This window comes from Orcinus orca, chromosome 5, assembly GCF_937001465.1.
Source record: "Orcinus orca chromosome 5, mOrcOrc1.1, whole genome shotgun sequence".
Lineage (NCBI taxonomy): Eukaryota > Metazoa > Chordata > Mammalia > Artiodactyla > Delphinidae > Orcinus > Orcinus orca.
Genome location: NC_064563.1, coordinates 53324692 through 53337535, shown reverse-complemented (window position 1 = coordinate 53337535; position 12844 = coordinate 53324692). Strand labels below are relative to the sequence as shown.

Here is a 12844-nt window from a genome sequence, read left to right as displayed (position 1 = left end):
AGCAATGTTTTAAATCATCTAACTCTGCACTATAATAAGCATTTCCCTTAAAATAATAAATGGATGAAGGAAAAGCTAGTATTAATAGTATTTAGTGAGTGCTTAGTATATGCTAAGTGCTGTGGAGTAAACAAAGTATATATGTGCCACAATACTTAGGACATAAGAAGAAATTCATTAAATATAAACCAAGGGTTTCCAACTTAGATGGGGAAGGAGGTGGCAGATCACCTACATAAAAAACTCCACCATTGCAAAGCTGTTGACATCTGCTAAGTGACAAGTGAAGGATTCTTACTGAGTTTTTTTTTTATGTCTATACGTCTTCGGAATTGCCTGGGTCACAGATGATTTCCAGCAAGGGAGCTCCAGGCAGGAGAAGGCACCTAACACAGATGCAGTCTGGAGTTTGGGGGGAAAAAAAGCTGAGTGTCTTCAAGTGTGAAAGGCACAGCTTTCCAAACCAGCAGTCAGCCAGGAGGGGGATCTGGAGGAGGTAAGGGAAACAAAAGAGGAGACCAAACGTGCCAAAGCCATAAAGGGCATAGCCTGGGATGGGGCATCAGTACGAGAGCTAAGAGCCTCAGTGCTGTTGTCCACTTTAGGAGGAACAGTAGGGGACTTACAGGACGTTTGAGCTGAAAGCCAGGGAGTCCAGTGAATAAGGGACCAGGAAACTCCTTGGTGGATCCCAGTAGCAAGGAGAGACTGGGAGCCTGAGGCCACACTGCCTGGGAGCAGGCCCAGGAGGAGAGCAAAGGAAGGAGGTGGAAGTCCAGCTGAGCCAGGGATTGAAGCAGGAAGTCAAAGTGGGACACAGCAGCTGCAGCCACCAGAAACAGGGCTGTGCTGGTGACCCTGTGAGTATCAATGCAGGACTTCCTACCCCTTCCTTCTCAGTCTGAATCATATGCTGATGCCCCTCCAAGGGTCAATCCAGGGTCTCTCATCTGATGCAGTTCAGCCTGGAACTCAGCCTCAGCACAGAGGAGACAGCTGGCAGGCCTTCTAAAGCTATCCACCTCTTCTTCCTGGGTGCACAGCTGGCTGACATTCCTCAGCCTCCCTTGCTTTAGGAAAGGCCATAGGACTGAGTTCTGGCCAAAGCCATGTGAGCCTACGTGAGGCAAGTCACTTCCAAGCCAGAGCTGTAACACCTTCCACGAATGTGCCTCCTAGCTCTCTCCTTCCCTAAGGCACCTAAGACCTGGTGCCCTGAATGTCAATGGGAAACAGCCTCATCTTCCCAGCTCCAGACGCAGAGCATCTGCCCTGGACTGTTAGGAGAGGAAGAAACGAACTTCCATCAGCTTATGGGTCTATTTGTTAGAGCCATGTAGCTTACCCTAAGTAATACTCAGTGAGGCCGGGGATTCCCCAAGGTCCCAAAAGGACTGTCATAGAGAGAATGCCCCAGGGCACCGCCTTTATGTGTGTTACGTGTATGACCACCCATACATACACGGAGGGACTGTTTCCATGGTAATACTAGGTCCGCTAGTTTGTTTGTCTGTTCTTTGTTTGGAACATCGAAGATCTTTTCCCATATAGGCGGTGTCAGAAATGGCACTTAGATCCTCACTCCTACCCCTGCCCAACCTACAATATCAAAAGCAGTATTTCAGTACAGTCCACCATCATTTATAACATCTCTTTGCCTGATGTCAGAGAGTGAAAGAGATAGGAAATTGGGAAGGGGAAGTCAGACATGCTTTCTGTCAAGTCAGCATTTATAGAAGGGAACTTTGTAAGGTTACTCCAGGTTTTAAAAGGAGACAGATACTCTTCTAAGCCCCAAAGGCCCAAGAATCGTGCTGGCAGGGAGAGTATGAATCTTAAACCTAGACCTGGAGACGTAGCCATAGGATATTAATCCTCACAATGCAAAATGTCTGATTTTTTTAAAGAAATTTAGAAGTGATCGAATTAAAACCAAATCAACAAACAAACAGAAAACAGAAGCAAGGCAATTGCAGTTCTTCCCTCCCCTCCTCCAACCCCTGTGTTTCCCCTACTCACCTTAGCAGCAGAGATGGGCGTGGGTTACTCTGTGGTAAAGGAGGTGGATGGGGGAGGGTGGGGGGAGGAAAGGGAATTCCAGGTGGGACATTCTCTGCTATCTTTAGAGGGTAGCCACATGAGGACTCTCACGGCCTGTGGTTGAGACCCTCGTAGTTGTGTGAGCTTCTAGGGATAGGATTCTAAACGAGAGGTGCAGTCTCTCTTTTCATCCTTATCCTGCCCTCATCCCCCAAGAAATCCCATCACAAGGAGCCTGGAGTACAGAACTAATTGAATATTATTCTGGGTCTGTGAACACTGACTCGGACGAGCTTCTGAACTAGATCCTCTGCTCCCCTGGCCCAGGGCAAGCACCTGAGATACAACCAGGGAGCTCAACGAAGAGACAAAAGCCGCAGCTTTGGGGATTCATTGCGCTAGGAAAAAAAACTTCTCTGGGTCATCATTTCTCCTCTCCTGAGAAGAACTGAAGTTCCGATGTGGCCAAAGAGAAGGGATAATATGTCCTGTTTACCTCTAGAAATCATCTTCAGAGTATGAAATATGCTGCCATTGAGGAGTTTCAATAGGATTATTCACCTGGTTAAGGCAACAAAGGAAATGTATAAACTGAAATTCTCCTCTCCAAAATTCCTCATACAAAACAGAAAACCTATTACAAACTAAAATTAGTCTACACGTTTCAGTCTCTACAATCTTTCAGGAGTCCCTTTTCCCTTGATTTCCATTTATTACCTGAGTAAGTGAGGGCCTTCGCTAAATGCTTCTGTTTACATCAGTGCTGGGGAATCCCACAAAAGCCCAGAGTGACTCACCTTCCCGACTATAGCAAGAAGCTATCTAGCCTAGGTCAGCATTTAGTGTGTGGGTGAAGGCCTTTCCCTGGTTCTGTTTTCCGACTTTATTAAAGCATAAAAATGATCTGCGTGGTCTATAAAAAAATACTGGTTCCTGGGCTTCCCTGGTGGCGCAGTGGTTGAGAGTCCGCCTGCCGATGCAGGGGACACGGGTTCGTGTCCCAGTCCTGGAAGACCCCACATGCCGTGGAGCGGCTGGGCCCGTGAGCCATGGCCGCTGGGCCTGCGCGTCTGGAGCCTGTGCTCCACAACGGGAGAGGCCACAGCAGTGAGAGGCCCGCGTACCTCAAAAAAAAAAAAAAAAAAAAAAAAAAAAGTACTGCTTCCTTTGTCCCAACTCTGCTGGATCAATGAAAGTTTCCCTGCCAACCTCTATTCATGGTGAAACCACAAGCCAGTGGGAGCTCTCTCTTTCCAAAGTACATGGCTAACGTTTGTTCATTCACTCATTTATTCATTCATTTAATAAATGTTTCTGGAGGGCCTATGTGCCAAGCATTGTTCTAGGTGCTGGGACTGCAACAGTAAATGAAATTGACGTGGTCCCTGCCCTCATGGAACATACAGATTGGTGGAGGTGACAGATGATGGTAAAATAAATCAGCAACATAAAATTACACATTGTGAGCGATGCTGTCAAGAAAACAAAGTGCAATGAGAGACAATAGTGGAGGGGGCTAAGTAAGGTGGCCCTAGGTTGTCTTCTCGGGGGAAGAGACACACATGCCTGAAGCATATAAGATGCCCACCTGAGAAAGGACAAAAGGAGAGGAGGCATTGGGACAGCATGTGTTAAAATCCTTAGGTGGAAACAAGTGTGGTAGGAAAAAGACTGATAAGAAAGAAAGGATGGGGCTTCCCTGGTGGCACAGTGGTTAAGAATCCGCCTGCCAGTGCAGGGGACATGGGTTCGAGCCCGGGTCCGGGAAGATCCCACATGCCGTGGAGCAGCTAAGCCCGTGTGCCACAACTACTGAGCCTGCGCTCTAGAGCCCACGAGCCACAACTACTGAGCCCGCGAGCCGCAACTACTGAAGCCCACACGCCTAGAGCCTGTGCTCCGCAATAAGAGAAGCCCGCACACCGCAACGAAGAGTAGATCCCGCTCGCCGCAACTAGAGAAAGCCCGTAGGCAGCAATGAAGATCCAACACAGCAAAAAAAAAAAAAAAAAAAAAAAAGTTAAAAAAAGAAAAAGAAAGAAGAAAGGATAGGATTTGGTGTTTGATTGGATGTTGGATCCCTGGTCCATTGAGACACTGGTTGCTACAGATGGCTGGCTTTAGGGTAGAGCAGTGAGCCAGGTACCACATCTTCCTCAAATGAAATGGAATGAGGAGGAGGATGTTGTATGATAAAGAGGCTGAGCCACATAGCACAGACCCTGAAGAAGCAGGGTTTTTACACAAAGGTGGAGGAGTCATAGTATGCAGTAGCTTTAAGGGAGCAGGAGAAGGCTGAATCCCGGGAACCATGAGAATGAGCAGCCTCCACTAGAGAGGGCGGCAGGAAAAGCAACGTTCTCATTCAGAAGGGGAAGGAGAGTGCAACGAATGGGCTGAGAACCTTGATGTCAATTTATCCAGGAAGGAGGGTCCCAGTGGGCACACAGAACAGTTAGGAGGGAAAGGAAGAGGGAAGGTTGAGTTTGGGAAGGGCGAGAACAGAGAAGAATGCGGATGAGAGTACAGGGCAGGCTATCCTGCTGGAGTCACATCTTGAAGCATCACCACAAATAACAAGCATATGGGTGTAACTAACGCCAAGATGTCTAAAAGAACAAACCTTCGCAGTCACCTAGTGGAGTAGAGGTGTGTGTGTGTTTCAGGGGGTACCCTGGTTTCCCAGAAATCAGCAGCGTCCTGGATGTCTTGATTTGAGGAAGTCATGGTTGGGTGAGGCCAGCCACAGGATTACTTCACCAGGCAGGCTCACGCCAAATGTTGGATATAGGAACAGTTTCTGATGGGCTACCACACAGTTCTGAGTGCTTGAAAGAAAGGAGTCCTGGGCCAGTCAAGAAAGTGTACTTCATATATCTATGAAGTGGGAGGCTCAGAGCATGGAAAGATGGAGCACAACATCACCGGAAAAGGCTGGCAGGGTTGAGCCAACATGGAGGGTTGCAGAGAAGGGGCCAGACCCACAGAGATGGCCATCAAGGAGTTAGCCAGAGAGAGTTTGAAGAACAGGGCATTAATTAGCTGTGTGTAATTTCTCAGGAGACAGCATTTGGAGCAAATGTTATATAACTGTCTTGAGAGACAATAGGTACTGGAATCATATGGACCTTGATTGAGCAAGGTTACTTAACCTCCCTAAAACTCCATTTTTTCCCCACCAGTTGAATGGTAATAGTACATATTAATAAGGCTAGTGGATTAAATTCTCTGAATTTAACTTGAGACCACCTGAGGTGCTAGTCTCAGGTCTTGCCTACACAGACTTCAGTTCAGTAGCTCTGGGATGGGAGACAGCCACGGGATTGTTAGGATTAAATGAGACGTCTGTGAAATGTTTGGCACATGCCTGGCATGTCAGCTATTAAAATCCATAAATACTATTTCTATTTGGGTGGACCCAACAGTGAGGAGCAACTTTCTTTGGGAAACTTAACCTCCTTTGGCATCACTGAAAATCAGATAGAAATAAAAATCACGAGGCCTCATCGTAAGTTCAATCTTTCACCTCTGTTTCGAGATATAAAAAGGAATTTTTTTTCTCTTTCCTTTATTTCTATCACTATATAAATTTGGAAAAATATATTTACCTATTCCCCATTTTTTGGTAAAATGTTTTAAAATCTTTATTGAAGTATAGTTGTACAATATAAGTTATAGATGTACAATATAAGTTATAGATGTACAATATAGTGATTCACAATTTTTAAAGGTTATAGTCTATAGTTATTATAAAATATTGGCTATATTCCCCACGTTGTACAATATATCCTTGTAGCTTAGTTTGTACCTAATAGTTTGTATCTCTTCATACAAATACCCTGATATTGCCCCTTCCCCTTTCCCTCTTCCCACCAGTAACCACTAGTTTGTTCACGTTATACTGCATATCACTTGTATTTGGAATCTAAAAAGATATACTGCATATCACTTGTATTTGGAATCTAGTGAATATAACAAAAAGGAAGCAGGCTCACAAAAAGGAATTCTTATACTTTTAAGAATACTTTGTACGTGGACAGATTTCATACTTCCTAGTTGCTCTATCAAGTTACAATGTGCAGATTATAAAATGGTGTCAGTAACACAACAAATCTAAAAATTTGTTGATGAAAAACCTGTGAAGGAGAAGGTGTGAGGTTGTTTAGTGCAACTCACAGCACATTGTAGAGTTATTCTGGGCCATGAAGTAAATGACTGCCTGAAACTGAAGCATGCTGGAAATTAACATTCAATGGAATCAGCAGGAAAATGTCTTTCCTTGGCAAACCGAGGCGTTCAACTATTTACTTCCAGTACAAAAGTGTTTAGTGTTTGTTAAATAGCAACATAGTCCAAACTTTCCTGAAATCATGTTTTTAATGGATACTCTGAGGGTCTACAAACATTCATGGGTTAAACCTGTGATGCCATGCAATAATTGATATAGAAAGTTCCACAACTAAAGCATGTGGGCAATTTCCTGCATTTTGTTTTAATTGAATTCTTCTATAGTTAAATGACCAAAATCAGCCCTGGTTTTATTTTCAGCTAAAGGTATCCTTCACAGATGGAAAACTGCCCAGACTGCATGAAGTATGACATGACTAGACGCTTGCTTGATATATCCCCAGTGCCCGGCACATAGTAGGTCCTAATTTGTTTTGAATAAATATGGAAGGTCTAACACCCTGAAGAGTTAAAGAAGGCAAAGCAGTTCTATGACAATTTGCCAGACTCCCAGATAACTGTAAATTCAAAACACACATGATAGGCACTCATGAAATCCTGGAACCTCTTGGTAACCGGCTTGTAGAGAATATACTGCCTTCTCCAGAGGGCGAAAGTGCTGGTAAGTCTGACCTTCATTACAGCAAGAGACTGGCACCTGGTGGTGATGAAGTGGATGGAATCACCATTCTGAGACAGAACCATATACGCTGCTATCTCCCATTTCCACATTTTTCAGACCTCACTACTTGGGGGAGAATGTTAATTTTTATTTTAATCATAGGAAATATCCCCGACCTCAAAGGATAACACACACACCGACTTTTTTTCTTTTAAACCTAAGCAAACTTTTCTGGAATGAATTTATTCCTTGTATCATAAAAAAATTCCTTACAATAAAACTTTTCCAAATCCTGTAGGATCAGCATAGTACTGGACACATTACATAGCCTTCAATAAACGTATGAAATAAAAATTTAAACTTAAAGAATAATGTAGCAAAGTATCCTCATCAACATAGATTCAAATTTCTTCATTAAAATATTGTTTCAAATTGAGTAAACTTTCAAATGATGCACAAGTGCACATACTTTCATGATCTTTAAATTTAAAAATCTAACTTTTAAATAAAAATCAAGAGTGCCTAGAAAAAAATTTTACTTAGAAATTTACCTTAGAAAAAAATTTTCACTTACTTCGTAATAAATATACTATGAATAACGTAAAAAGTCACGAAGTATAACCACCCACGTTGCAGACAGTTTACATCATGGAAGGTTTAAATCTGGTTACGTGGCACTACTTCTAGAAAATTTTACTTAGAAATTTACCTTAGAAAAAAATTTTGCTTGAAAAAAATTTTCCTGGTAAAAGAGCCCCGCCTCTACCAGCAAAGGGTCCTTTCTTACACAATGAGAATTTGTTTCTGACCTGTTAACTGTCAATAAAAACTTGAGCTAAAGCTCTCTCAAGTCTAGAGAACACATCTGGCATGGAGTTGAACTTTCCGATAGCCTGTAAAAGATCACACGAAACAGCCACTTAATCCTTAGAAGAATTGTAATTCCATTTTCTTCAGTAAAAATGTTAAAAATAGTAATTGGAGTAAAAATACAGTGTTCATGCCAGTAAGGCACAAATTGCTACATAAAGGTGAACTGCACTGCCACATTTCAAGCCAAAAATCACTCTCAAATTCTGAGCTGGGTTCCTCTTAATTATAAATTTCAGAGATGAATTGTACAAAATCTAATCTAAGCAGGAGCATCTGATAATTTTCTCTCCCATGTCCATGTAAATTCCAATTCATATTTCTGAGCAGAAAAGCCAAAAACAATCTTATATATTAATCTTATATATATCTAGTATAGTATATACTGTGTGTGCGTGTGTGTATATATAGAAATATCTAAGATTTTATTATGTATATATGAATTCTTAAAGCTTTTTGCAATCTACCATAAATCTAAAAAAACATATAGCATGGATCAATTATATATGAATATCAAGTAAAATTCATACAAGTTTCACTGGTAAAGCTGTAACCTAACATGGCCACATAATGTATATTTTTCTGCATTTATTTGGCTCTTATCACTGGACTATTTCCTGTGGAGACAATCATCTTTCTGAGTATGTCTGTTCTCTATCTTGAATATCAAGGGCAGAGATTCTGTCTTTTTATTAGCCTTATTTAGCACCATGAACATTCTGGGACAATAAACTTTGGATACAAACTACTCAGACTATCTGGGTCTTAACTGATTCCTTAAGTCCTAGTGGATAGGAGGGTAAATCCATGAAGGAAGACCATCATATATACCAAATGACTTGCTGTTAGGTGTTATCCAGAAACCAACCTGTTGGATTTTAAAGACTGGAGATTGACTTTCTCTCTCAGGGAGAAACTGGTTGCCCTGTTGAATGCAAAATTTCCCTAAAGCTTCAAACTCCTCTTTGGATTCTGTTTTGGGATTTTACTAACACAAAGAAAACAACCAAATTTATGATTTGGTACAGGGGATATTAGGATAAAATAATAGAGAAGACACAGGAGATCAGTCTTTGGTGGTTTTAATATACAGGCTCTAGCTCTCTGACAAGGCAATTAAGAAAAAAGTAAAAGCACTTAAGATTTCATTCTCCTTGGAAAGGAAAGGAAAGGCTTGAGTAATGGTAAAGAGGCTTGTAAGTGTGGGATACCAGGCTCATGCCTGTTTATATATGGACACTAGCTACAATTGAGAAAGGAGAAGTTCTGGAACTCTAGAATACATCACTGTAGAACATACTGTTCTGCATCTGTTTAAATTTGGTTCAGTTTTAAAACTAGTTAAAATGCTCTCTCTTCAGCTGATTTTTTACTAATTTGTTTTCCAACATAAGAGATATAGAGGGGTGAGTTTAAAAATACACTGAACAGGGCTTCCCTGGTGGTGCAGTGGTTGGGGGTCCGCCTGCCGATGCAGGGGACCCGGGTTCGTGCCCCGGTCCGGGAAGATCCCACATGCCGCGGAGCGGCTGGGTCCGTGAGCCATGGCCGCTGAGCCTGCACGTCCGGAGCCTGTGCTCCGCAACGGGAGAGGCCACAACAGTGAGAGGCCCGCGTACCGCAAAAAAAAAAAAAAAATACACTGAACAATATTTTATGCGTAGATGCCTACAATATGGCATCAGAACTACCAATGTTGCTTTAAGTACAGCAAAATTCCAAACTCTAAAATTTTCATTTTTCTTCTTGAACAAATTTTGATATGCCTTTGTTCTTTCACAAAACTCTGGTATGCTACATATTAAACATGTTCCAATCTTGATGAGTATTAAACATTTTATTTAAAGATTTGAAAGTAAAAAAAAAAGGTACACAAATACAGATAACATTATACCAAGGCAGTATTCTACATGACAAAAATCAAAACAAAACAAAACTGTAAAAGTAAATGTACAGGTACCAAACAAGCATAATACCTGATATGCATTTCAGGCTGCATACACATAGAATGATCTGACCACATACATGCTTATACAAAATAAATTTTTTCTTAGAACACCAAAATTCCAACCATTCTGTCAACTGCCTTAGTCCCCTGGTGAGTAATCTGAAACAACTTCTATGTAATATAAAAAGAATTGGCATGGCACATAAGGACTACAAAAAGCAGGATACAATTTAAAACATATTTGTAATTCAGTTCTGTATAAAATATACACAGTAAATCTTATTAGTTTTTTTTAAAAAAAATATTTAAAAAAAGGCCACCCTGAATAATGGTTAAAACCTCATCACAGAAAAATGTTTCATCATTTGTAACATTGATAGAAAACTGATGGATTTTTTTTTTAGAAGATATCTAACTTGAAGAAGTCATTTACTCAAAACTTATTTAAAATTGTAGATAAGATAGTAACTGTGCACCCCTTCTCAAAATGTTTTATCATGAATACTCTAATATGTAACTAAGGACAAACTAAAAGAAAAACTCAAAAAAATGTTTCTCAGGCTTCCCTGGTGGCGCAGTGGTTGAGAGTCCACCTGCCGATACAGGGGACACGGGTTCGTGCCCCTGTCCGCCGCGGAGTGGCTAGGCCCGTGAGCCATGGCCGCTGAGCCTGCGCGTCCGGAGCCTGTGCTCCGCAACGGGAGAGGCCACAGCAGTGAGAGGCCCGCGTACCGCAAAAAAAAAAAAAAAAAGTTTCTCAAAATGAGATCCAAAGACCCAACAGAATTCTAAGGCAGGCCCAGTAATGTGCATATTAAACACACTTACTACGTGATTAGTCCACATTCTAAAACTTGAGAACGAATGCCCTAAGGGAAACAGTACCACTTAAAAGCAAGATGACAAACATATTTCTGATATGTCAAAAATTTCTATAAATTTATGATTTGAAGTGAATATTGCTTTTTGTTTTCAAACAAGTTTCAGGTCTTAAGAGAAACATACATACCTCTTAAATAAACATGTAAATTATATAAACATTTCCTTGGAGGTTTTCATTGCTTTCAGACATAGCTATTCAAAGAAAAGAGAGTACATGGCCAGAAACTTTGGAAAAATTACATTTCAAATGAAATGCAGCATCCCCGTGCCCCCCAAAAAGAGGTAATTTAATAAATGCCTACATATTTTAAATCATTCTAAATTTAAGACTAGATAGCTTTCCTAAAAGTTACATTTTACTAAGATTGGACAATTATAAGTAATTTAAATGATCATGGTTATTTTTTAAGTCCCTTTTCATAAAAAAAAATTAAAAATAAACAACAGAAGGATGCTATCATTGGCATCCCTTTAAATAATAAATTGTTAAACACTAATATTAATAAAAAATAATCTGAAGAACTCTGCCCCTGAAATGTATTCTACTCTGATTACATGCGTTACCTACTTAACAAAAACTCACTTATGGAGCTGGAACTGTGATGAGTGTGAGTGTATGTGCATATCCTGAAGATTTATTCATGTTTACTTTATTATTTTTTCTTGAGTTTCATTGAAGACTCCACAAAAAGGATCCGAAAGTATGGATAATGTGGTTTGGGGAAGAAACAAGCATGGTTCAGACACTATTTGGAAGATAAATTATTTTCCTGTATACTGACTTATAAGGAAAAAATAATATACATTCTGTGTCCACTGCATAATGGAATGCTTTTACATTTGGTAGCAAGTGAGTGCTTCCTTATTATTTAAGTCAAATCACAAAAAGCGACTGTGAGATTTACTGTCCAATAAGAAATAAATATTACCATTGCACTTTTCTGTATCTATTTTAAGTTTCTATTTTTTCCTTTTTATATACTGAGAAGTGTTCCATTTAACTGCATCCTGGGTTCTTTGAACTACATTTATTAACACTCCAGTTAAAGTTCCCACTACAGGGACAAGCTCAGACACTAACCCCGTAACATACTAAAGAAATCACTTGAATCAGTTTTTCAAAAACAGCTAATGATTTGGAATCTGATTCTTAATAAAATGTGCCTATTTTCCTCCTCAAGGAGAATCTGTATTCCCTCATTCTAAGCAAGCAGCGTCTTTCATTACCGATTTATAATTGTTGCCTTAAAAATCAATAATTTAATTTGCTAAAGCAATGATAAAATTTACAGCTGAATTTTTAAACACACAGAACTCAGAAAGTAATAGGTAATATAACAAGTTGTATTTTGCATTACTCTTTTATTCCAAAATTAAACACTTAAATGACTTCATGAGTATGACAAAAATCAGGGAGGCTTATGATGTAATCCCACCATGTGCCTTAATGCAACAGATAATCTTTTTAGTCAGTACTTCCTTTAAACAAAAAAGACAACTTTGTTATTCATCAGTAGGTTGCTGGATTACCAGTGTAACTAAATTTTGACATGATTGTCTGCAAAGTAGTTTCATTTTTTTTCCATAGTTAAACTTAGATGTAATAATTGACTCTTACAGTCAACAATAGAATAAACTGAGTGCTTTTCTTGCAGGTGAAAAATATAAAATGGTTCTTTGCATCCAGGCTGGTAACAAGTTTATCCATGCACTAAATGGCAACACAAGCAAAATGCATAGTTGAGAAAGGAGGATCAGACACATTCTTCTGCAGACATCAAAAGAGGATTAATGTACTCAAAACCTTCAAATTCAGACTGATCGATCTTCCTCACAATGTCACTGTTGAAAGAAAAATAATTTTCATCATCAAGATTTCTTTGATTTTTTACTTAAATGGAAAAATAAGATTAAAAAATTAAAAATAAGGCTAATTTATATGTTATAGGGGGAAAATCTACAAGTTTTTAGATTAACCCCAAAACATTTTCTAGAAGAATCAGGAATGTTGAAAATCAAAAAAGACTAATAATCCCACGAGCAAGTTTAGAACCAAAAAGTAGTCCAAAACTGAAGCCTGGGAATAAACAAGGTACAAATTGTCATAATCCTAGGTAATCTTAACTTTTGACCTGAACGACATTCATAATTTAACATCCAGGTCTGTATTAGTGTGCAATTTAGTAGTCACCTCAACAGCCAGATGGAAGATGGTGAAGAGAAGGCCCAGAAGAAGTTAACCAAAATGAAAAGAC

At 39.9% G+C, this 12844-nt stretch overlaps 1 protein-coding gene across 5 annotated transcripts in view; it reads right to left on the bottom strand.

Annotated features, from left to right (window-relative positions):
* Positions 1 to 9581: 9581 nt before the first annotated feature.
* The window catches only part of PRKCI (protein kinase C iota), a 79850-nt gene continuing 76587 nt past the window's right edge, over positions 9582 to 12844 (bottom strand). For all 5 annotated transcript variants that reach the window (XM_033429549.2, XM_033429548.2, XM_004270564.3 and 2 more), the window contains one exon: positions 9582 to 12431. In XM_033429549.2, the coding sequence (XP_033285440.2) occupies positions 12344 to 12431 (88 nt within the window). In that variant the 3' untranslated portion in view covers positions 9582 to 12343. The remainder of the gene's footprint in view (positions 12432 to 12844) is intronic.